Raw genomic sequence first — 26,139 nt, 5'->3', positions numbered from 1 at the left:
ACTTACTCAAGAAGTCACCTCTTTGGATGGGTTAAGTAACTTTATTGTGCTGATGTTTTCACAATATATACATGCAGTAAATCATCATATTGTACATCTTGAACTTATACAACATCGATTTCAGTTATATCTCAATAAAGCTGGAAAAAAATAAAGATAAAAAAAGATGTCACCTGTGATTTACATTTGTCTCCATAATAATGGGGGACAGATAGAGAGGAAATGCTTCTTGATATGAGATTCTGATCTCAAAAAATGTATTATTAGTTCATATGTTTATTCATTAATTTATTCACTTATGCTTTTCTTCTATTGTTCATCCATTATTATGTATTAATCTATTTTTTTCACTTACTCTTTCATTATTAATGTAGCATCATCAGACATTATCTGAATGGAGGGACTATAATAAGTCTGATGGGGATGGACAGAGTGGTTGAAAAAGTTGCTGTTTTAGGGAGCTCAGATTCCATAAGGGGAAAGCAGATAGATATGAAAGAGTGAGGGAAAGGTCATAGGAGAGAAGCAAAGGGCTGTTGAATGCAATGGAGGTTGGCAGAGCCAAGTGCTTGCATATTTCAGCACCTCCCATGTGAAAAGAATATACCAGGAATCCTTAAGTCTAATTCTGACTATTTAAATATTGTAGCTGTTGAATTAGTCAGGGCTCTCCAGAGAAACAGTACCAATAAGATGTGTATATTAAGAGATTTATTGTATTTACTATAAGGAATTGGCTGTCACGATTACGGAGATGCAGAAGTCTAGACCTAGGAGAATTGTTGGTATAGTTCCAGTCCAGATATGAAAACCTGAGAACCAGGAAAAACAATGGTATAAGTCCAAGCCTAAGACCAAAGGCAAGAAAAGACTAACCTTCCTGCTTTGAGACAATCAGACAGAGATGTCTTTCTTTTATTCTTGGACTTTTACTTTATTCAGTCATTCAGTGGATTGGATGAGGCCCACCTACACTGGGGAAGGCAATATGCGTTACACAGTTTATCAATTCAAATCTCAACCAGAAACACCCTCACAGATACACACATAAATAATGTTTAACCAAATATCTAGACTCCTTGTGGCCCAGTCAAGTTCACATGTAATATTAACCATCACAACTTGACTTTTCAAACGGCATGATGGGAAGAGCTCTGTCTCCTGGAAACATCAGAAACTAATCACCCAAGCTAAGCTTGCATACTGGTAAAGATGTGATACCCAGCCCATAATTAGTCCCTCTTTGCCCTTGTCTTTTTCAGAATTGTGCAGGCCCATAACCAGAAGTCCTAACCATGTCACCAAGTATCTTAAAAATAGTTCCCTGCTTCTCCAGAAAATAATCTCACCCTGTAGTGATAGTTAACATTCTTTGGGTTATTCTTGAAAAGAGACCATTTTTGTGTTTCTAAAGGACATTGAATTTTTGATTTATGGATAAGACCCAAGATAGTTCTGGCAGGTGTTGGCCCAATATACCAGACTAAATGATTGTGCATTGATCTTATACCTCAAAGTGTAACACTAACATTCTTTGGATTGATCCTCTCTTCCAATGGTGTCTGGATGGTTATACCTCCAAGACAAAATCCTTCACAGTTTTTAGCTCTACCAAAGACTCAGGACTTAACCCTAAAGAGCATCTTGAGGAGTCTGCGACGTATCTCCTTTGTCTTAATGGAGTAGATGATAGGATTGAGCATGGGAGGCACAAAGAGGTAGAGAATAGACATGAGGATATAGACAGCATGGGGCAGGCCGACCCCAAAACAATGCACAATGGACACACTTACCATGGGCACATAGAAGATGAGCACAGCTAGGATGTGGGACACACATGTGTTCAGTGTCTTGATGCGCTTTTCTCCGGAGGCAATGGCAAGCACTGATCGCAAGATTAGTACATAGGAGATGAGAATGAGTGCAGAGTCCAGGCCAAAGGTGAATAGCACAATGGACAGCCCATAGTGGCTATTGAGGGAGACATCAGTACATGCCAGCTTAATCATATCCACATGAAGACAGTAGGCATGGGAGAGGATGTTCTGGGAGTGGCAGAAGGGGAGTCTGTGCAGCAGCAGTGGGAAGACAAGGATAAAGGCAAAGCTTCGGAGGACAGCACACAGTCCCATTGCCACAATGCAGGCATTAGTGAGCACTGTAGCATAGCGCAGTGGGTGGCAGATGGCAACATAGCGATCGAAGCTCATAGCCAGAAGGATGCCAGACTCTGTCCAAGAGAAGAGGTGGATGAAAAACATTTGGGCCAAGCAGGCGTTAAAGGCAATCACCCTGGCATGGAAGCAGAGGGCAGCCAGCACGGTCGGCAATGTGGAAAAGGACACTCCCAAGTCATTGACTGAAAGTAGAGATAAAAAGTAGTACATGGGCTGGTGCAAGCTCTGCTCCTCCTTAACAATGAGGAGGATCAGGGTGTTTCCCACAATGGAGATGGTGTAGAGCATCAGAAGAGGGAAGGATAGCCAGGATTCCATGGTTTCCATTCCTGGGAAGCCCGTCAAGATAAAGGTGGGAGCATCAGAGGCATTGATTTTGAAGTTACCTATGAGAAGCTGGCTACATGTGTTATCAGCCAGCACAACTGTGCCTAAGACTACTATTGTTCCTAGGGAGGAAAAACAACACAAAAGTTTATAAACTGTGATTGCATATAGATTTTATTCCTAAAATACACTGATATTGGGGCGCCTGGGTGGCTCAGTCAGTTAAGCGTCCAACTCTTGATTTCAGCTCACGTCATGATCTCATAGTTCATCAGATCGAGCCCCATATCAGGCTCTATGCTGACAGAATGAAGCCTGCTTTGGATTTTCTCTCTCCCTCTCTCTATCCCTCACCCATGTGCATGCATGCATTCTCTCTCTCAAAATAAATAAATAAAAGGATGGATTGGGAAGATGAGGAGGAGGTCATGAAATGCTAGCCATCAACAGAAAGACTTCTTTCTTAGACATCTTTCAGAAAGACTAGATTAAGACTCTTCTTCCGGGTGGTTGATAGCTCATTAAGTGTCATTGGCAACCCTCTGGACACCTTCAATGTGGCCATCATCACAGCTGTCCTTCAAATGCCTCAACTTTCATAGCCATGATCTTAGCTAACCCCCAAGAGATGTTCACACTTACATCCAGTCTGACAGATGAGGAACCAAGTGTTCAAGAAAGGAAAGAGAATTAGTCCAGATTTTCTTGGGAGGCAGTTACATGGCTGGAACTAAAATTCACTAATCCAATTTCTACCTGAGGAACTTACGTGGTCTACAGTCCCACATTTAATACTGGAAGAGTCCATTCAGGACCCCTGGAAAATCAAAATATCTCAAGAGGTATTGGAGAATACTAGTTAAGAATATGGTGCCAGAACATCCTGGGTTTGAGTCCAGTGACATTAGGTAAATTTCTTAAACTCTCTTCCCCTGTGTCTTTACTTTTAAGACAGGAATAAAAGAAAGCTGCCCTATGGATATGGATACATGCATATGTAAGACAGAAAGAGAGAAACAGACAGAGGAAGGGAGAGAGAGAACTTGGACTTGAAATAGGTCTTGCCCACAGTAAGCATTATATAAGTACTGCTATTATTGTTATTATTTAAAAGTTATTATTTTAATAGCATGTTTAGATGGAAAATAAATCGCACATCGTGCTTTCCAAAAACACAAAAGTCATTGAATGTGTTTATATTAAACTTAAATTTGTATTTTTAAATCACTTGTTATCACATAATAGATCATGGTACAGACAAGCAGAAGTAAATTGCAAAAGGTTGAAAATTAAGCAAAAAAAATTATAACACTGAAAACATTCTATCCATTACCTTATTTTTTCCTATGAGTTGTTAAGGAATAGCATTCTTTCATTTCCATAACAGACCACTGTGTTTCATCTCAGAGACAGTCAAAGTTCAATAGGGAGTAGAAAATGCAAAACACTGCCTGACATCAGCCCAAGTGAGGTTGTGAGGAGAGGTGATAAAGGAGTATTAATTTTACATCTTCCCTTTTGGTCTCCTGCATTGTGGAATTTCAAAAAAAAAAAAAAAAATTTAGGGAGGGAGTTACATTTAAGAATATTTCGTAATATTCTAAAGTATGTCCAGAGAACCTTGCATACCCTGTAATAAGTGGCTTTACCTGCTGTTATTGGAATTTATTTTTTCTAATTAAAAAAATTAATGTTTATTTCTGAGAGAGAGACTGAGTGTGAGTGGGGGAGAGGCAGTGAAAGAGGGAGACAGAATCCAAAGCGGGCTCCAAGCTCTGAGCTGTCAGCACAGAACCCAATGCGGGGCTCAAATCCATGAACTATGAGATCATGACCTGAGCCAAAATTGGCCGCTTAACCAACTGAGCCACCCAGGCACCCCTGGTTTTGGAATTTAGGTGTTAGATGCCTTCTACTTCTCATGGATGGTTCCTAACCCTTGAGTGGAATTATTCACCATTGAGTAATTTATTATTTATGTAAACTTTGGGGGGAAATTTGCTTTAGCCCTGCCATAGTGCACATATTATATCAATGAACAATCAAATTAGATATCAGAGAGAAATTCCCTGCTAGATGGATAAGGGTCTGAGACAAAGCTTCAGAGAACTACTGCTGAGGACGGGGATGATGAGTAACAGCACTGGACTTGAAGAGAGAGGAGGATGGAGCAGATAAGCCCTGGGAAACCTGTACAGTGCAATGAGCTCCCATTAGTACCACACAAAGAAACTGACTGAGGATTTTAGAGGAGATAGTCTTAAGGAGATGCATGGGTCACTCTCTTCTTGAGCACCCACCCCTGGATTTCATCCCATCATGCCACATGTTCCACTATAAGGAAGTCTAAATTGTCCCAAGTAAAAGACTACTCCTGGAGAGGATCAGTTTTAGTACCTCCTCCTGTCCTAATTAGAGATGATAGAGTTCAGCTGAATGTTCTGTTCTTTATTTTCTCAGTGTTCAGGCAAAGCAAAAAGTGGGGCAGAAGATGAAGACAGAAATGATAACTTGACAAAGAGAGAAGAACTGAAGGACAGGAAAGAGACAGTAAAGGAGGGGATAAAAAATACAGAGGAAATAATATGGAAATGGGATAGTCAAGTGAAGGAAAGAGGGTGCCAAACATAGGGAGACAGTGACTAGAACATTAAAGATGGAGAGGAAGAAAGAAGACAAATAAGGCCAAGAACACCTCTTAAGAACACTGAGAACATTACAACGTGATGCCTCAGCAGCTGCATGAGGGTGGGCTGGGTTTTCCCCAAGCTTTCCCCAGTCAAACCCAGCTGGGAATAGATTCCTCACAGGGGATCCCAGCGGACTCTGCTTGCTGTCTATTCCATGGATGATCCAGACCTGTTTGTGAAGACCAAGACTCTCAGACTCTTCTCCTAGCTGAGCAGGGCTTACCTGCCCCCACACCATGTCTTCATGGTTCCTGAGATCCTCTTAAGGATGAGTTTTAAGGCACCTCTGGCATATGAGGAGTGTGAATACCAGGGGGCCCAGTGATTGCAAACAGTAAGCTAAGAATATAACTCATTCTTCCTTATCTTCAGCTCCAGAATTTCTTTTCCCCACACCATGTCCTTACCCTAAGGCTCTCTTCTTAGGGGACTTTCGGAAACCAGAATGTAAGGTTGGCTTGGGTCATTGGTGACAGAAAAACAATAATCATCAAGGATACTGGGTGTTTACAATGTTCCCTAAACTTCTTCAAGAGCTCTATGAGCATTTCTCTTTCTATCCTAGCAACCACATTTAGATGGAAATATTCACTTCTCATTTTACAGATGAGAAACATGATGCCAAGGGGGTTAAATTAAGTCCAAAATTATATCACTGAGTGACAGAGCTACATCCATAGACTGTTCATTTATTCACTTAACATTTTCAGAATTTCCTCTGTATTTTTTATCCCCTCCTTTCTGTCTCTTTCCTGTCCTTCAGTTCTTCTCTCTTTGTCAAGTCATCATTTCTGTCTTCATCTTCTGCCCTACTTTTTGCTTTGCCTAAAAAAATTTATCCAGCAATGACCCTGAAACATGTATCATATGCCTGCTAATCACTATCATCTTTATCTTTTTCCCCATTTATCCTATCTTTCATATTTGATTGTCTTTCTTGCCTTTGTCTTTCTTTGTCTTTATGCAAACTCCCTCAAAAATAACTAGAGAAAACAAGAGAGGAAAAAAGGATAAAAGAAACAAAAATTATTCTCTCATCCTATGACTGTAAATGTCTGGCTTTCCCATAAGACCACTAGCTAATATCTGGGAGACAAGCCTGACTCCTTCCTCAGTAACCCCCAACCAAACCCAGGGCTTGTATTTGCTATATGCATGACATCACATCTATGGTATCACATATACAGTGAGTCCCAGGCAGTTGAACCTTTAAGTTTCAAAGATTACTTGATTCTCTGATTTCTTTTTTAAACTTTTGCTATTAATATATAATTCACATCTTATAAAATTCAGTTTTTAAGTATAGAAATCAGTGATCTTTAGTGTATCTGCAAAGTTGTTCAGTCATCAACAACATCAAATCACAGAATGTTTTCATCACTCTGAAAAGAAACTTCCTGGCCATTAGCAGTCACTCCCCATTCTCATCTACCCTAGCCCCTAATGGACAACTAATCCATTTTCTGTTGCTTTGGACTTGACCATTTCTGAACATTTTACCTAAATATAATCAAATGTGCTGCTTTTCATGTCTGGCTTCTTTCATTTAACATGTTTTCAAGGTTCATTATATATCAGTACTTAATGTCTGATAAAATTTCCATTGTATAAATATACCACATTTTATTTGTGTAATAGTCACATGATGGGTATTTGGATTGTTCTCATTTTGAGGCTGCAAATAATACTTCTTTGAATATTAATGTATAAGCTTTATTATAAAAATATATCTTTGGTTCTTTGGAGCATGTAGCCAAGAATAAAATTGCTGAGTCACTTGGTAGCTCTATGTTCACCTGTTTGAAGAAAAGCCAAAAGGTTTTCCAAAGTGGCTTCACCAATTTACATTTCATCAGCAATGTTTGAGGATTCCAGTTTCTCCACATCTTTGCCAACTTTGTTATTTTCTGTTTTGTTTTGTTTTGTTTTCCTAATAGGAATGCAATGGTATCTCATAGCAGTGTTGATTTGCATTTCCCAAATGACCGATGAAGCTCAACTTCATACCATGTGCTTATTGGTGTGCTTACCATGTGCTATTTGTATGTCTGTTTTTGCAGAAAAGTCTACTCAAATCATTTGCTTATTTTTAAACTAGTTTATTTGACTTTTTGTTGTTGAGTTGTAAGAGATCTTTATATATTTTGGATATGAAACTATTGTTAGATATATGATTTGCAAATTTTTTTTCCACTTTCTTCACAGTGTCCTTAAAAGCACAAAAGGTTTGTTTTTTGTTAAGTCCAATTTATCTATTTTTTCTTTGGTTTCTTGTCCTTCTCATGTTATACCAAAACAACCATTGTCTAATACATCTGAGTTTTCTTCTAAAGGTATTATAGTTTTATCATTTCTCACCTTTTTGGCTAAGATCAAGTGTAAAGGTGTTAGAGTTTTACACCTTATATGTAGGCCTTTTATCTATTTGAATCAATTTTTTTACATGTTTATTTATTTTGAAAAAGAGAGTATGAGTGGAGGAGGGGCAGAAAGAGAGAAAGAGAGAGAGAGAGAATCCCAAGTAGGCTCCATGCTCAGCACAGAGCCTGACACGGGGCTCAATCTCATAACTGTGAGATCATGCCCAAAGCCAAAATCAAGAGTCAGGTACTCAACTGACTGAGCAGCCCAGGTGCCCCAGAGTTAATTTTTTAAAATTTTGAGTTAATTTTTGTATATAAGTTGAGAGAAGGATCCAACTTCAGTCTTTCTCATGTAGATATTCAATTATCCCACCAACATTTGTTGAAAAAAAATTGTTATTTACCCATTAAACACTCTTAGTATCATTGTTGAAAATTCATTGACCATAGATGTATGGGTTTACCTCTGAACTGTCAGTTTTCTTCCATTAGCCTGTATGTTTACCCCTTACATTGGTATCATACTGTCTCAAATAATCTAGATTTGCAAAAGAGAGAACAGACAGCATGGAAATCTGAGATACTGTTTCCGGTCAGTAAAAGGACTTTGGAGAATATTCAGGCATGGACAATAAGAATCAAAGGGATCTTCTGATTTCACTGAGGAGGGACAGGCAAAGGCCCACTATATTCTCCTCCAGCTTTCTTATTAAGGGCACTGACATTATCAGCCATGGCCTAAGCATTTCTATTCATCGTTAACTATTTTCTCTCAACTGTGTTGTCCAATTAGTTGTCAAATCTTGTAACATTTTTTCAAATTGCTTTGCCATTTCATTGATACCATATCTGCCTAAGAGTAGACCTTCAACACCTGAATTCCCAAAACAGACTTCTACTGGCCCCTGCACCAAATCTGCCAGCACCCAGCCATTCCTTCCCTCTATTGACAGTGACTTTTAAAACCCAAATTTCCTGCTTAAACTCTTCAAAATAGACAGACCTCCCTTATTTTATAACTAAACAATGACGGAATTGGTCTTAACTCATCTCTACTTCTTCTGACCTATTTGCTTTTTAGATGGAATAGCTAATCCCTTCTATTCCTCAAGTCTTACAAGGAGAAGTGCACTTTCTATGGCTTGGGGTGAGTGGATGCACCGTGACCTACTAATGGACATGTTCATGGGCCACCACCTCTTCTCACCGTCTCTTCTTTCTTGTTGCTCATGAACTCCATAATGGATTATATTTTAGTAATGTCACACCACAAAACTGTGCTTGCAAGGTCACCACTGACCTCAACATTGTTAAATACAATGGACTCTCAGTATAGAGATTGATACCGTTGACTTCACTTCTTGATTTTTTTTCTCCTTTCTTGGACCAGTAAGTTCTCTCTTCCCTGATCTTCCACCTATCTTTATGTCTCTCTCTTCAATTTTTTTTATAAACAGCTCTCCTTCTATTCTCTCCTAAATATTAACATTACCCATGGTTCTTTCCCAAGCTAGCTCAGTTTTGACTCCACATGATCTCTCTGAATGATCTTGGAAGAAAAACAAGATTTCCATTATTTTTGAAACATGCTGATCAACTAATCTGTATCTTCTGCTTTCATTTATTTCTTGTTTTCCAACTGACTACTTGGCACCTTTAATTGTCTGTTTCATAGGAACTTTAAGATAAAAATGCCCAAAATATGAATATAATTTTTTTTCTTCTTAGATTGATTTTTTTCAGCGAGTGGCAGAAATTCAGCAGCTAAGTCAGAAATCTAGCTATCATTCCACACATTCTTTCTTTCATGCGTTCTTTATGTCTATTTATGTAGGCACCAAATTCTAAATATCCTACCACTTAGGATAAGTGGTAAAGCAAGCTCTAAGAGAGAAGTGGGTGTTTGAAATGGCAGATAAAAGGGATGAAAGAGAAAATTATTAGAATAGTTTCTTAGTAAAGCTGAAGTGTAAGGCCGTGTGTTAATTGGTTTATATTCGTGATTTTTTTTTCTAGTGTTAAGCAGTCCTAGGGCTAACATCAGGGAAACTAGATACAAAGATTGATCCAGGATAGATACCAAGGAGCTAGTCTGATGGAAGAACAAAGCCTAAATTGCCAGAAAAAAACATCTATGATAGAAAGATCAGTTTTTATATTGATTTTAACTTTGTCAGAATTATGATTACAAACTTACCTGTAAACATTCAGTCATCTGAAAACCAAATTGCAATTGCAATTTCTTTCTTTCTCATGTTCTCCTCGGGTGCATTACCCCTCCTGAGCAGCAAGTAGAACAGTTTCAATAACTGACTCAGAGCAATCCACTTTATTAATTAAATCACCACATATTGCCAAGGATTTACTTTCCCTGCCTTATATATATTTATTTTAAGAATAATATGTGGCTTTAGATTATAATATTTTGGAGGTATCTGGAAGTTCTAAGATTAAATATATTGTTAGGCTCTGATGAAAGAAGTCATTAGATGCAGACTGGAAGCTGGAAGAAGGGTAAGGGGTGTACTTTTCCTGTTAGCTTTCTGCTCCTGTAATTGTCACCCAAGCAACTGCTTTATCCTTCGCAACAGCAGTTGATTCTAACATAAGCAGCTGGTTCCAGTTTGTGGGTGGTTTTCCCCCCACTCTTACCTCCAAACAGCTTTGTGATATAACTTATATATACCAGCGCCATCTCTTGGTGACCCATTCTTAGAAGTCTGGGCCCCAGCCCTCTGGGCACTGTCCTTTAAACTTCTATAACCAGAATCTTCTTTCTCACAGAAGAAATTCATTACAGCAGTTACCAAATCTCTATCAAGTCAGTGTGCCCTGCAATTCAAACTTCTTCCATCCATAACTATTTATATAAAAACAAGAGTTCTCAGAGCTTAATTTTATAAAAATTAAATGGAGATAACTAAGGGTGAAACTTGTCTCATATCATCATTATTGATTTTTGAATATATGAATTCACTGAAGGAAAAACAAGAAAAATCCCATCAATCTTTTTTTTCTTAATTTTATTTTTTATTTTTTTAAATTTACATCCAAATTAGTTAGCATATAGTGAAACAATGATTTCAGGAGTAGATTCCTTAATGCCCCTTACCCATTTAGCCCATCCCCCTTCCCACAACCCCTCCAGTAACCCTCAGTTTATTCTCCATATTTATGAGTCTCTCCTGTTTTGTCCCCATCCCTGTTTTTATATTACTTTTGTTTCCCTTCCTTTATGTTCATCTGTTTTGTCTCTTAAAGTCCTCATATGAGTGAAGTCATATGATTTTTGTCTTTCTCTGACTGACTAATTTCATTTAGCATAATACCCTCCAGTTCCATCCACGTAGTTGTAAATGGCAAGATTTCATTCTTTTTGATTGCCGAGTAATACTCATTGTATATACATATAACACATCGTCTTTATCCATTCATCCATCGATGGACATTTGGGCTCTTTCCATACTTTGGCTATTGTTGATAGTGCTGCTATAAACATGGGGGTGCATGTGTCCCTTCGAAATAGCACACCTGTATCCCATAAATAAATGCCTGGTAGTGCAATTGCTGGGTCATAGGGTAGTTCTATTTTTAGTTTTTTAGGAACTTCCATACTGTTTTCCAGAGTGGCTGCACCAGCTTGCATTCCCACCAACAATGCAAAAGAGATCCTCTTTCTCCGCATCCTCACCAACATCCGTCGTTGGCTGAGTTGTTAATGTGAGCCATTCTGCAGGTGTAAGGTGGTATCTTGTTATGGTTTCGATTTTCCTTTCCCTGAAGATGAGTGATGTTGAACATTTTTTCATGTGTTGGTTGGCCATCTGGGTGTCTTCCTTGGAGAAGTGTCTATTCATGTCTATTCATGTCATGCATTTCTTCACTGTATTATTTGTTTTTTGGGTGTTGAGTTTGAAAAGTTCTTTATAGATTTTGGATACTAACCCTTTATCTGATATGTCATTTGCAAATACCTTCTCCCATTCTGTCGGTTACCTTCTAGTTTTGCTGATTGTTTCCTTCGCTGTGCCGAAGCTTTTTATTTTGATGAGGTCCCAGTAGTTCATTTTTGCTTCTGTTTCCCTTGCCTCCAGAGACGTGTTGAGTAAGAAGTTGCTGCGGCCAAGTTCAGAGAGGTTTTTGCCTGCTTTCTCCTCGAGGATTTTGATGGCTTCCTATCTTACATTTAGGCCTTTCATCCATTTTGATTTTATTTTTGTGTATGGTATCAGAAAGTGTCCAGAAAACCCCATCAATCTTATTAAAAACTTGATTTTCATTTAATAATTTATGAAATTAAAGTTTCTTTATATGGATTTATTAATGTACAATTAAAATAATTGCAATTATCAAACATTTTAATACTCAAAGCCAAATGATTAAAGAAAATAAAATTAATCATTACTATTTGCATACATATTTTTATTGCAAACAATGATGAAAGAGTGAACGTCACAGGGTTTTTAAGCTTAAAAATTAATATGTAGGAAAATGGACCAACTTCAAGGAGACAAAGCAATAATGTTAAATTTGTGACAGTTATGGAAACCTTGTTCATGTATTTTTAAGTGGATAATAAAGGTCCACTTTATTGGACCCCTTTATTGGTCCACTTTAAAGTGGGGAAGAAAATTTCAAGGCTATTTAGATTCCATAGGACTTATAAGACTAAAGTGCTATTTTTATCTTAAAAATGTCAATATTTACACTATACTGAACATCACATCCTTTTCTAGTGCTTAAGTATTAAATGACAATTCTTAGATGTCAACTTGATATTTTTGAGGGAGCATATACTGTTTCAAAATTCTTTTGGCAAGTTCCCAGGCAAAGATTTTTGAAGACCACTGGTTTGTATTAACATGAGAGGAAATAAGCATGAACAAAGGAAAAGAATGCAGTACTCTGAAGTCTTTGGGGGGAAGGAATCTTTGGTGTGAAGGTTTGATGGATGGCTGATGTCAAAGGATCTGGGGGGATTTGGCTAAAGAAGTGATCGCTCCACTTCCAGGCAAGCTTCGTGGGTGTGAAACCTGCACAGTAGCATAAGGCCCACAGTTAGAAGGGTCCTGTGTTTGATTTAATATTCTGCTTCCATGTTGTTAAAATTATTAATAATTAATTTTTAAACGTATTAAGGCTAATGAGACAACAGAGCATGAGCATCTCCACCGCCATTTCTTACCACTGTATTTACATATAGCATTCATGATGCCCTGTCTACATAGAATACTGTGGACCACGATACATGGAAATTCAGTGAAATACACAAAATTAAGGGAAAGCAGAGAAAAGGAAAGAACGGAGGATATAAGAGAAGAGAAGGGAAAAGAAACATAAAATCTACTAGGTTTTATTTCCACTTTCCTTGAAAATATCCTACGGAAAATATTCTGTCCTCATGCCTTAATCTTTGTTTTCCAACCACTCCTTATTATTTCCCTAGGAATAAACACCACGGATCAAATCTCTAGAGGAAGCAGCTTTGGGATTTCATAACTGAGCATCACAGAGAGTCAGTAAATAGCCTCACTTACCAAATCCCTTAATCAGAGGAGGCTGGAACTCAGAACTATGCTGAAGATACTCAATGGGCTCACAAAATTGAGGACAGATCAGACTTTTGAACTCAGTTTCCACACTCAGCCCCCTTTACCCTCCAAATCACGTCCATACAACCTGCACAAGAACACAGCTTTCACATCCCTAAACAACCCACTGCCTTCAGGCATACGACACCTGCACAAGCTATTGCTCTACCACATACTCTCCCACATAGCCCCACACTCACATGTGACACCCATCACAAAGCTCCAGGCTCAGCATGCTCAGCTTGTGAACACATGGCACTCGACACAGGTATGTTTTTGAAATCACATTCTAGAAAAAGATTATGCTCAGAGAAAGAACTCAGAGTTTAATGATAAAAGCCTAGGTCTCCAAGGCATCATGGTGATCCACAGCCAAGGCTGAGTGGGGCAAATTTGGGAGAGTTCTCCCATTCCACCCAAAGTAGTGCTCCAGTTCAATGTCTTTTTCACGTTGTTTCCCTGGGCAGAGGGTGGGGGGCGGAAACGTTGCTTGGACCTCATCTTTCTGGTACTCACATAGAATACCAGAGTAGCTCACAAAATAGCAGCTTCCTTACAGTAATCTTTGGAAATCTCCCTTTGCTAGCAAGAATAGGCTGGGAAGGGTGGGCAGGAGAAGGTGGTAGTGACTCCAGCTTTCCACTTGACCGCCCACACTTTTCTCCAGTACTGGCTGGACTTCCATCAGTGGAAGTCCCCAGGCAAATAAGAAGGGCTTTCATTGTATCTGTCTTTTTGAAATCCAGAAATGAGTAAAATGATTACAGCATTAAATATTAATATTAGAGCATCTGGCAAGAAAAATAAAGGAATTCAAATATTGGCCAAATAAATGGACAGCCAAGTGATGTGAAAATATCCAACTTTGAATCATGAGATGTGAGGCATAATTTCAGTCCTGATAGTAATTTGCTTTGTGATCTGGATTGCATCAGTTTACTTCTCTGAATGTGGACTTTCCCTTGGTAAAACAGGTATGATAGGTATGATACTCTTTATCACTCCAGTATGTGGCTACAGGAAAAAGAGCTTGCACAAAGGGGGAGGACATTATTTTTGGTGTCCAACGTTTTAATCTCATATACTTAACACCTTCTCACCCACAAAAATGTGAGATAGGTAACGCAGGTGGTCTCATTTCCAACAGATAAATGAAAAAAATGAATCTTAAATTATTGTGGGACTATCCAATGCTGAACATGAACATGCAGAAGACCTGGGACTAGGATTCCAGACTCATTGTTTTTCATAACTGGAGACTGCTTAGAGGAGGGAAAAGATTTTTTTTCTCAAGGTTGTGCATCATTATTTGACAAATTAGGACTAAAGTTTAGGAATCCAGGTGCCTTACAAAGAGTTCTTAGGTATGATTGGGGCTTGGAATGTGGATATCAAAACATGATTTTGAGTAAAGAAAATAGCAGATGGAAGAAATGGATTGTATGAGACATATTATTTTAAGATTTGGAAAAAATTAAAAACAATATATGTTTTTCTCAACATAAACAAAATTGTGTCACAGAAAGGTTACAATTTTAGGTGATGAACCAAATATATGAAGGCATTCCATCACCCCTTGGATACAGCCCTTTGTTTGCCAAGCAGAATGTCAGTTTCCAACATCAGTGATGACAGTCTCCTAGGCACACTCATCCTTACTGGGATCCCAGGACTGGAGTGGGCCCACGTCTGGATCGCCATCCCCTTCTGCACCATGTATCTGGTAGCGCTGACTGGGAATGCTGCCCTCATCCTGGTCATTGTGACAGACAGTGCTCTTCATGCACCCATGTACCTCTTCCTGTGCCTTCTCTCACTCACTGACCTGGCTCTCAGCTCCACTACTGTGCCCAAGACATTAGCCATTTTGTGGCTTTATGCTGGAGAGATTTCCTTTGGTGGATGCCTGGCCCAGATGTTTTGTGTCCATTCTATCTATGCTCTGGAGTCCTCAGTTCTTCTCGCCATGGCCTTTGATCGCTACATAGCTATATGCAACCCACTGAGATATACAACCATTCTCAACCATACTGTCATAGGCAAAATTGGCCTTGCCAGCATATTCCGTAGCATAGTTTTTGTCTCCCCATTCATCTTCTTGTTGAGGCGACTGCCTTACTGTGGTCACCATGTCATGGCCCACACATACTGTGAGCACATGGGCATCGCTCGCCTGGCCTGTGCCAACATCACTGTCAATATTGTCTATGGGCTGACTGTGGCCCTGCTGGCTGTGGGTCTGGATTCCATCCTCATTGCCATTTCCTACGGCTTTATCCTCCATGCTGTCTTCCGCCTTCCATCTCAAGATGCCAGGCACAAGGCTCTGAGTACCTGTGGCTCCCACCTGGGGGTCATCCTGGTCTTCTACATTCCTGCCTTCTTCTCCTTCCTCACCCACCGTTTTGGCCAGCACCGAGTCCCCAGGAATGTGCACATTTTTCTGGCCAACCTGTACGTGCTGGTGCCTCCTGTGCTCAACCCAATCATCTATGGGGCTAGGACCAAGGAGATTCGGAGCCGACTTCTGAGACTGCTTCACTTGGGAAAGGTCTCAGTATAACTTCTGAGCAGCGTTGGAAATGTTAAAGAAAAGCAAATGAGCAAGGATAGTTGTCTAGAACTTTAACATGGATGGAAGCCTGTGATGTGAGAGGCAGAGTGACATGGCAGGAAGCACTGAAAGAGAAATGGTCAGATAAATTGGATACATTGAATATGACGTTGAATGTGCTCCTTGAGCAATTCTGAATTGCCCAGAATGAGGTTAAATTTTTCCTCATTAGGGACTAATGTCATCTCAGTAGGGACTATAATTTACCAAGAAGAAAGGCATTCCTGTCTGGAATTCACACTGCATCTCATGGCAGAAATATTCTACTGGGAAGTGACGTGAAAAACAAACAAAAACCTGAACACTTGGAGTGCTTTGGATATGAACTCCAAAACGCTGGGCAGTGGCCAAGAGCATGAGAACTAGCATGGGGGTGCTTGTGTTTGAATCCCGGCTCCTCTGCCTTTTATCTCTACTTTGCTCAACAGTAAAAGGGGATAATGATAACATTTAACACTTGAGGTTGTGGTGAGGATTGACATATTATTGAGTGTATGTAGAAATCTGAGAATAGGGTCTGAAATATAAAATACCCAATAAATAAATATGAGATGTAAATGTTATGTAACTTCTCTAGACATTATTTCCATTTTACAACTTATATAAGATTTATTTTGTATTATCTGAGCTGACATAATTATTATAACTGCTAATAAAGGTTAGACAGTGCTTGGGATATGATTAGTGCTCAGTAAAACCACATTTTCTCCCATTATCCCCCCCCTCTTCTGATTGTAAGGTTTACTTCTATTTAGCCATAATTTCATCCCTTGTTATAGAAACCTGACCAGTCCCAGTACCCTTATGCACAGTCCATTGTTGACTTCAGTTGCTGTGTCTTTTTAAGTTCATCATAGTTGGAATTTGTTGAGTTTTTTGCATGTAAAAATCAATGGTTTTCATTAAAAATATATATATTATAAATTATTTTCCTGTCACTGCCACCCAAGCATCTGTTGTATTCATTGGCAGTAGCAATCGATTCTAATTGAAACAGTGAGTTCCAAGTGGCATTTTTAATTGCCCCTATTTCTTTTAAAAAATAATTACTATCTCTTTAGCTGATATTATCATTATCATCGTTTCCTTTAGTTCTTTGGGCATTTTTAAAATAGTTGATTTAAAGTCATGGTTTATTAAGTTCAGTGTTTTGGCCTTCTCAGGGACAGTTTCTATTGGTATATTTTTTTTCCTGTGTATGGGCCATACTTTTTTTATTCTTTTTGTTTGTTTCTTTTGATGCCCCATAATCTGCTGAAAAGTGGACATTTTAAAGTGTATTTATATATTTTGAGAGAGAGTAAGAGAGGAGAGAGAGAATTGAGTGAAAGAGTGGCACAAAGAAAGGGAGAGAGAGAATCCCAAGCAGGCTCTGCACTGTCAGCAGGAATCCTATGTCAGGCTTAATCTCACAAACCATGGGATCATGATGTGAGCCCAAAACCAAGAGCCAGATAATTAACCAACTGAGTTACGTAGGCACCCCTGGAAAACTGGACTTTAAAACAATTTTTTTAACGTTTATTTATTATTGAGAGACAGACACAGAGCATGAGCAGGGGAGAGGTACAGAGAGCGGGGAGACACAGAATCTGAAGTAAGCTCCAGGCTCTGAACTGTCAACACAGAGCCCGATGTGGGGCTCGAACTCATCAACTGTGTGATCATGACCTGAGCCGAAGTTGGTCACTTAAACAACTCAAATCTTTTCTGGTCATGTCTACAGCCCTGGGAATGTGCAGAGCCCTAACTTGCACATGGCCTTGTATATCTAAGGGATATGTCAAAAATATTCAAAGTTCCTATAAGTATCTCATTCTTCAGCTTTTCCTTTCTGGCTTTTTACTTAATTTATTACTCTCCCCAATTGTGATCCACTATCACAGGCAGCTGCAAAATTAACTGATTGCCTGTAATTGGTTTTAACAAATGCCCACAGGGAAAAAGGATATTTCTATTAGGAGAGCTATAGATCAGATCAAATAGAGACAGACTTGCAAGAGTGGTCTTTACAGGAAGTATCAAATAGGTCAAATTACAAGTTTCTAAAGGACATTTTGAAAGAAGTCCAGCCCCATTCTGCTCTCTACTGATGCCACCAGGATACTGGTTTTCACTCTGCACACGGGTTGACAATCTTTAAGACTTCTATAGAGCTGGAGAGTGAGGAAATGGGATTAGAACAAATCAAAATGACACAAAGCCACAAATCTTACAAAAATTCAACCATTTTTCCTAAATACAATCTCCCTGCATAGATGCAAGCCTTGGTTTAATGTCTAGAATTCCAAACAGGTTTGATTTAGACCATCATTTTTCTCATTTTCTCATTGTTTCAATGGAAGAGGAAAATTTCCGAGGTTGTTACTTGGCCATTTTCACAGATGTCACTGCAGTACTCCATATTATTTCTTTGCTGGAAGACATGAGAGCCAAGAAATCCATTAGGGAAAAAGGGAGGAAGTGTGTTATATATGAGAAAATGGTTTTTAGATCAGACTTGTTATGAATACCAGGCCAGTCACTTTTCAGTTAGATGATGTTATCTAAACCATGATTGAAACTTTAGTTTCCTCAAGAGGAACTACAAGAGGTATCTTACAAACCTCCTTGTTGTGCAGTTGTGAGTATCATATGGATTATTTACTTAGGTTGCAAGATGGCAGGAGAGCAACAGATGTTATTTCCCTCACCAGCATCTATCCTCCTTTTGGGACAATCATAGGACAGACACGGTAGAAACCAGAGAAGTTGTCTCCTGTCAGTTGTGGATGTTCTCAGGCAGGAATGCTGGGCTGAGAAGAGAACTTCTGACTTCACGGAGGAAGGACTTCCTGTCACTTTTCTCCTAAGAGCACTGTCATTCTCAGCCCTGGGTTAAAATCCTCCACCTCTCTTTGACTATTATTACTCTCATCCCCGTGTCCATTTAGTTTTCACATTTCATAGCCTTTCTACAAACATTCCTGCCCATTCATTTATACCATATCTGCCTGAGTAGAGACTTTCACCATCTGAATTACCAAAGCAATCTCTTAATTTTTCCCTGTACCAGCTCCACCAGAATGCATAAATGATTCCCTTGGCCTACGTAGTGCTCACTCTAAAATCCAAACACTCCTGGTGAGGTTCCTTAAAATATACACATTATCTTTTGTTTAAAACTTGGGAAATGATGCCGGCATGTATCATCCTTTGGGAATTGGTCTTAACTCATCTCTCTACTTCTATCCATTGATTTTGGCTAAAATAATTAAACTTTTTCCCTTTCGTGGGAAGTAAAAAGAGAAGTGTGTATATTAAGCCTGGTGCAAGTCAGGGTACCAGGAGCTGCTCAAGGACATGCTTATTTTCCATCAGATTCCTTCATATCTTCTCTCCTACTTCTCATTCACTCTCATGGGTAATACTTTAGTAATATCGTGCCATAAAACTGTGCTTCCACTGCCACCACTGACCTCACCGTCACTATATGTGCTGGATTCTCACTTGAGAGGTTGATACAGTTGACTGTTCCTTATTTCTTGATTCTTTCTCCTTTCCTGGATTAGGTAGAGCCACATTTCCCTGGTTCTAGGCTGATTTCCATGTTCACCTCTCTTCAGTTTCCTTTACAAATGATTCTTCAATTTTTTTTCCCTAAATACTAACATTCTGCACAGCTTTTTTCCTAAGCCTGCTCTAGTTTTAACTGTGTACTTTTGCTGAGTGATCTTAGAGATATCAGATTTCAAATCTATATCTTTAGTTATGATTTATAATATTTCCAACTAATAGTTTGGCATCTATAGTTGGTTGGTGCATAGAATTGGAAAGTCAACATGTGCCAAATATGAATGCAAACCTGTTCTTGATAGTTTCCTTTTCTCAATAAATGACATGATTTTTTTGTTCTGAACTGCATTACCTAGGCTTTTCTGAAGAGTCAGAATCAATCAGATAGATTAGATAGATAGAAAGATAGATATAGATATTCTATATGGATATAGATATAGATATAGATATAGATATAGATATAGATGTAGATACAGATATAAGGATGGATTTATATTAAGGAATTGGCTCATGTTCACGTAATTATGGAGGTTGAAAAGCCCCATTATTTGTCATGTGCAAATGCAAACCCAGAGAACCTGGTGATGTAATGCTGTCTAAATCTGAAGGCCTGCAAACAAGAGCAGCTGATAGTAGAGACTCTAGTCCACATCTGACGGCCTGAGAATCAGGAGCACCAAGGACCCAAGAAGATGATGTCCTAACTGAAGCAAACAGATAAGAAGCTCTTGAGTTTTTTTTTTTTTTTCCTCCAAGTTTTTGGTCACTTCAGGCCTTCGGTGGATTGGGTGATGCTCATAGCTGTTGACAATGGCAACTTGCTTTTTTGAGTCCACAATTCAAACACTAATTTCATCCAGAAACACTCTTACAAACACACCTGTTTAACCAAGTATCCAAAACTGTTTAACCAACTATCCAGGCACCATGGGAACCAGTCAGTTGACACATAAAATTAACTACCACACAGACTAAAGGAAAAACCCAGGTGTCATTCTGCACATATTCTTCTCATTCATTTCCCATATCCATGCCAGTAGTCACCAAATTCTAAATATTCTACACCCTCAGTATAAGTCAAACAGCAATTTCCAAGGTGCAGTGAATGTTTGAGATGACACCTAATGGGGGAAAATAGAGGAAATTAGCCAGAGCAAGCAGAATGATTGCTAGACAAAGCTAAGGTTTGAGGCCAGGGATATTCATTGTGTTAATTTGTGGATATTTATGATTTTTGACCATGGTATTCACTATGTACTGATTGTATGCCACCAAAACAAAAACAAAAACAAAAACAAAAACAAAAGATCTCATATGTTGAGGTCTAGCCCCCAATGTAACTGTGTTGGAAGTTAGCTTTTAGAGGGGTAATTAAAGTTAAATGAGATTATGAAGTTCAGGCTCTAGGATGATAGAATTAGTGTCCTTCTAAGAAAGGCACCAGAGAACCGCCCCCCTCCCACCACCTCTCTGCTTATGCTCAGAGAAAAGGTGAAGTGAAGGCAGAGTGCTGTCTGCAAGCCAGGAAGATTCTTCACCAGAAATTGAACCCTACCAGACCTTTCTCTTGGACTTTCCAGACTCCAGAACAGTGAGAAAATAAATTGCCATGTTTGAACCATCCAGGCTATGGCACTCTGTCACGGCAGCCCCAGATTACTACAGTGTTCCCCAGTATGAAAAATAGAAGCAGAGGGGCTGCGTGGTGAGATTTATCCACGTTAGGAGCCAGAGAGCTACTCTGAAGGAAGGACAAATCCTCCCCTGCCAGACAAACAATCTCTGGTGGAAAGAGATTAGTTTTTGTCATTCTTGTGTTAGGATTATGATTATATAGTTATAAAAATTCTGTGATCTCAAGGGTGCAGGGAGATCAGTCGAATAAGCGTCCGACTTCAGCTCAGGTCATGATCTCAAGGTTCATGAGTTCTAGCCTTGCATCAGGCTCTGTGTTGACAGTGTGGAGCCTGCTTGGGATTCTCTTTCCCTCTCTCAGCCCCACCTTCACTCTCTCACTCTCAAAAATAAATGATTTTTAAAGAATTTCAGTGATCTTAGAAGTCATTTATACTTTAAGCCTAATTTTCTCATCTAGTCCACTGTCTCATCTAGGCAATAAGCAAAGGAACACTTAATTCTCCGTTTAGAGCAAGTCTCCTCTATGAGTCATTATATCACTGTATGACTTGCTGAAGGCTTGCTTTCTCTTCTTATACATATTTAAAAGCAACAATGGCTTTGGAGCAGAATATTTTGGCAGTGTTTGTATATTCTGAATATAAATATATTATTAAGGAAATATGGCAGTGGGAGTGGTTTTGTCTCTTTCTTCCCCGATCCAAATGTAAATGTGTCAAAGTTCTTAATGGAGAGTTAGATGATAGAAAATGAAAGAAAGATTCAAATACCAAAGATCTCTTTCTTCACATGTTTCACTTCAGAACATTTTTGCAATTGTGACTGAATGGCTATCATTAGATTATATTGTTAACTAGAAAGAAAAATATAATCCCATATAGGTGAATTGTGACATTTAGAACTTGTATATATAACTGACATGTTTTTATGCCCTACAATATTTTTAAAAAATCATGGAAGACTTTAAACATGAAAAAGTCATGTCACATGTATGTATGTGTTTGGTTTGAGAAGACGTGAATTAGAAAAGTTATGCTTTGTTCAAATAAACACCATTTTTATGAGTTTTATGAAATATTTTGAGTTATATACAATCCAAAAATGATGTAATCTATTGAAATGTTTCCTGTTTTCTTAGTGATATACATTTCTCTTACATTTAATAATAATTAAAAACTTATTGTAAGATATAGCAAAACAAGTGGATTTATTTTTATTTTCATATATGATTTATATGTACTCAAGCTCCCAGTGTCATACAGGTTATAACATATGCATACACACATACGAATCACAGGGTTTTTGTGTTAATTGCTAAGCCATTGTCTCTCAGCTTCAAACCCTTCTGTGCTCTGCTTAGGGATGCCTAGGCTGGGACCACACTTTCCCTCCACCTGCTGGCTGGCTGTTAGAATCTGCCCGAAAAAGGCAGTAGAGGCTGATTAAAGAGCTCGGGCAGGGCTAGGGGATTTGTCTATCCTATGCACACTCTGTTCCTGTTAGTGTCACTCTAGCATCCGCTGTTTTCCTTGGCTGTCCAGTTGATTCTCATAGAAACAGTAGGTTCCAAGTGACATTTTAAAATTGCCCCTTACTTTGAACCAAGCTCATCATGTCCCTCATGTATAACAGCGCTGCCTGGCTGGAATCCCTCCTCAGAATCCTATTACCAGCGCACCCTCTTTTGCCAGAACCTCCTCTTTTAGGACCATTGCTGATTACAGCTGTTACTCTCAATTATAGCTTGATTGCCATAACACAGAAACAAAACTCCTTCCATCACAGCTAAGTAACTTACATAACTACGAGTTCCAAGATTTTACTTTTAAAAATAAAATTAATAGGCGCCTGAGTGGCTTAGTCAGTTAAGTATCCAAGTTCCCCAGGTCATGATCTCGTGGTTCATGAGCCTGAGCCCCAGGTCGGGCTCTGTGCTGACAGCTCAGAGCCTGGAACCTGCTTCTGATTCTGTGTCTCTTTCTTTCTCGGCCCCTCCCCTACTCTCTCTCTCTCTCTCTCTCTCTCTCTCTCTCAAAAATATAAATAAAACATTAAAAAAAATCAAAATCAAAATCAAATTAAGAATAAGCATGAACCCCACTTCATTGAATCAATATTGACTTGTGAATACATGAGGTGATTTGGAAGAAAGTAAAAGCTCCATCCACCTCATTAAGGAATAATATTTCCAAAACAAAGTAGCCCTATGATTATTATTCAGAAATTTTAAAGATTATCATATTGCTTTTATTAATGTATTTTATAATCATTGTTATAATAAAACATTTTAACATTTGGAGACTAGTGTACAGGAAATAAAGCAATTGCTTATTCTTCGACAAGAATAGAAGAGTTATCATAACGACATTCAAGCAAAAAAATACATGTGGGAAAATGGAGTTACTTCAAACAGAAAAAGCATAATGTCAAATTTCTGACAGCTAGGAAAAGCTTGCTCAAATACTTTTAAATGGATAGTGGTGAATTACAAATTTCAAGGGCATACAGTGTCCATAGGATGAATTAAATATTGTCTATAGGAATTTAATTTTTAAAAGGCAAAGTTCACAATATACCAGAAATTGCATCCTTTTCTACTCTTCAAACTTTTAATGATAATTCTTATAGTCAAGTTAAAGTTATAGAAGGTAATATCATGTTTTGAATATTATTTTAGGAAATCTCCATATGAAATGTTTGAAAACCTCTAGATTGAAATAATTCAGAGGAGATAGATCTGTTACAAGGGGAGAGAGTAGAGTATTTTTAGACATGGGAGAAAAATGAACTATCCTGGAAAGGTCTTTGACAGAGGGAATCTCTGGTGCAGAGACCAGAGAGATGGTTGGAGTTAGGGAGCTGAGAGGATCTACCTAGAGCACTGATGTCATTTCCTACCAGGCCTGGCTTCATGGCAAACGAGCAGGACAGTTACATGGTGCCCATGCTCAGAAGGGCTTTGTGCTTTTCTCAAAGCTCTGCTGTCATCATAATGAAATTCTTGGTAATTTGATCTTTGAACTTTTTTTTTGTAAATGAAGCCTACAACACAATCATGTATGCGTGTTTCACCACCATTATTTGCTGCAGATAAGCATAGAATTATGGTGGATTCACATTGAAAGTGAGTTCCAGGAGGCACAGAAATAAAGAGAAGAGAAGAAAGAAAGGCGACGAGGAGAGAAAAGAGATACAGAGAGACAAGAGGGAGGATAAAACATCAAAGTATACCAGACATTTCATTTCTATTTCTTGACAAAGTCGTCAAGGAAGATTCTCCTTATTTCTTTCTCATTTTTTCACCACCCCCTTTCTTGTTCTCTTTTTCAAAGTGTGCTTCATGGACCAAGTCCCTGGAGGTCGCCACTTTGCTTTACACACCTGAGCATCACAGACAGCCAATAAATAAGTTCACTCTTCAAACCCATTGCCCAGGGGAGGCTGGGCCATAGAGCTGAGCTGAAGACATTCACTGAGCCCAGAAAACTCAGGTGAGAGAAAAGATCAGCTATTTCAACCCAGATTACACATTCAGCCCCCTCTGCTCCCTCATCCCACACCCACCTAAACCTGCACAGAAACACAACTTTCTCCTCCTTCAGTCACACTGTGGATTCAGATACACACCTCCGGCACAAGACCACCCTCTGTCCACACAGCCTCACACTCAAGACATCTCCAACACAGCTCCAACCTCAGCATGCCCCACCTGCAAGTGTGTGTCTACCACACAAGTATGGTCTTGAAATCAGATTCCAACAACTGTGTTGTTGGAATGAAAGAATACAGACTGAGGTCTAGGTAAGACAAGGGCACACAAGGACACACTCTAGGACAATTTTGGGAAGACACCCCCATTGTGCACTAGAGTGACACTCTCTCAGTATCCTTCTCCCATTACTTCCCAGGGGGAAAAAAGTCCAATTCTGATTTTACCATAGTTTTTTCCTCACCACATCTCAGAATGTCTAGAGTACTAGTATCGTATCATAACCACTTGAAATCTTCCTTAAGGGACAAGAATAGGCTGGGAAGAGAGGGGAGATAAGATGGTGGTGATTCCAGCTCTCTTCCCTCCACCATCCAAGCCTCTCTCCCTTAGTGTTAAGGCTCATGTCAAGGCTGAGAAAATCCATTGGTGTCATCAGTGAAAGAGTCTGTGCAAACAGGAGGGGCTCCCTAATTCTCCTCATCTCTTTGATATTCATTAATGCATCAAGTGACTGCAGCCTTATGAATTGTTATTAGACAAAGTGCCTTGTTTGACAGAGATAGGAATTCAGATATTGGTCAGATTCATGAACACTTGGGTGAAGTAAAACTTGAAACTCTGAATCAGCACACATAAATCAGGCGCCTCATTTCAGTTGTGCTTCATTTGTGCTTCAGTTGTGCTAATGACTTAACACGCTTTGTGATGTGTATGACATCAGTTTACTTCTCTGGACCTTGTCTTCACATTGATTAGGGGTGCAAATGATGACTATATTTTTTCCAGAAGGTTTTTCAGAAATAAAGAAGTGCAAAGAATGGAGTGATTGTTTGGGGTGTCTAATTTTTTTAATCTCGTGAACATTATGTTTGCTCAACCAGAAACTTTGTGAAGATACTAACCCACGATGCCATTTCAAATTTATAGATGGAAAAAAAAAGAGGGCCCAAATCAGTTATGGGATTGTTCCAGTGCCATAAAATGAGCAGATAGATAAGAGAGGATGACTATGGAGTCACTATTTTTTCCAAATTAAGACTGGCCAAAGAATCGGAAGATTTGTTCAAAATCACAAATCAATTTTATCAGAGAATCAGAACTAAAATTCAAATTTCTCAGAATCCTGTACAGATTTCTTTTTAGTAGACCATATATTTACTAGGGAGAACATTTGAAAATACTGTCTAGACTTCTACGACAAAAACAAATTCCCCTGGGGTGCCTGGGTGGCTCAGTTGGTTAAGCGTCCAACTCTTGATTTTCTCTCAGGTCATGATCCTAGGGTAGTGGGATGGAGCCCTGTATTAGGCTGTGTGCTGAGCATGGAGACTGCTTAAGATTCTCTCCCTCTGCCTCTCTCCCTCTGCCCCTCTCCCCCGCTTGCTGTCTCTCGTTCTCTCTCTCAAATGAAAAAACAACAACAACAACGACAAACAAATTTCCTTTCCAAAATGTTTTCATTGTGAGCAACA

The 26,139-nt window shown here is 39.0% G+C and overlaps 2 protein-coding genes across 2 annotated transcripts; one reads left to right on the top strand and one right to left on the bottom strand.

The window, feature by feature from the left end:
* Positions 1–1,619: 1,619 nt before the first annotated feature.
* On the bottom strand, positions 1,620–10,252 carry LOC132660612 (olfactory receptor 51I2-like). Its single transcript, XM_060604417.1, has 2 exons — positions 10,210–10,252; positions 1,620–2,626 (listed from the first exon to the last, which is right to left on the bottom strand). Exons 1-2 carry the CDS (start codon positions 10,250–10,252, stop codon positions 1,620–1,622), a joined length of 1,050 nt encoding a protein of 349 aa, XP_060460400.1.
* A 4,502-nt stretch (positions 10,253–14,754) lies between these two features.
* Positions 14,755–15,711, top strand: LOC132662414 (olfactory receptor 52D1-like). The gene has a single exon (XM_060607886.3). It carries the CDS (start codon positions 14,755–14,757, stop codon positions 15,709–15,711), a length of 957 nt encoding a protein of 318 aa, XP_060463869.1.
* The last annotated feature ends 10,428 nt before the right edge of the window (positions 15,712–26,139 follow it).

This window comes from Panthera onca, chromosome D1, assembly GCF_046562875.1.
Source record: "Panthera onca isolate mPanOnc1 chromosome D1, mPanOnc1 haplotype 2, whole genome shotgun sequence".
NCBI classification, from domain to species: domain Eukaryota; kingdom Metazoa; phylum Chordata; class Mammalia; order Carnivora; family Felidae; genus Panthera; species Panthera onca.
This window is presented reverse-complemented; position numbering and strand designations above follow the sequence as displayed.

Bases quoted from the DNA above. Each gene is read 5' to 3' on its own strand.
- LOC132662414 (XM_060607886.3), top strand. From the start codon at position 14,755: ATGTCAGTTTCCAACATCAGTGATGACAGTCTCCTAGGCACACTCATC.
- LOC132660612 (XM_060604417.1), bottom strand. From the start codon at position 10,252: ATGGCGCTGGTATATATAAGTTATATCACAAAGCTGTTTGGAG. The intron at 2,627-10,209 runs GTAAGAGTGGGG...TTTCCTCCCTAG, and splicing joins TATCACAAAGCTGTTTGGAG to GAACAATAGTAGTCTTAGGC.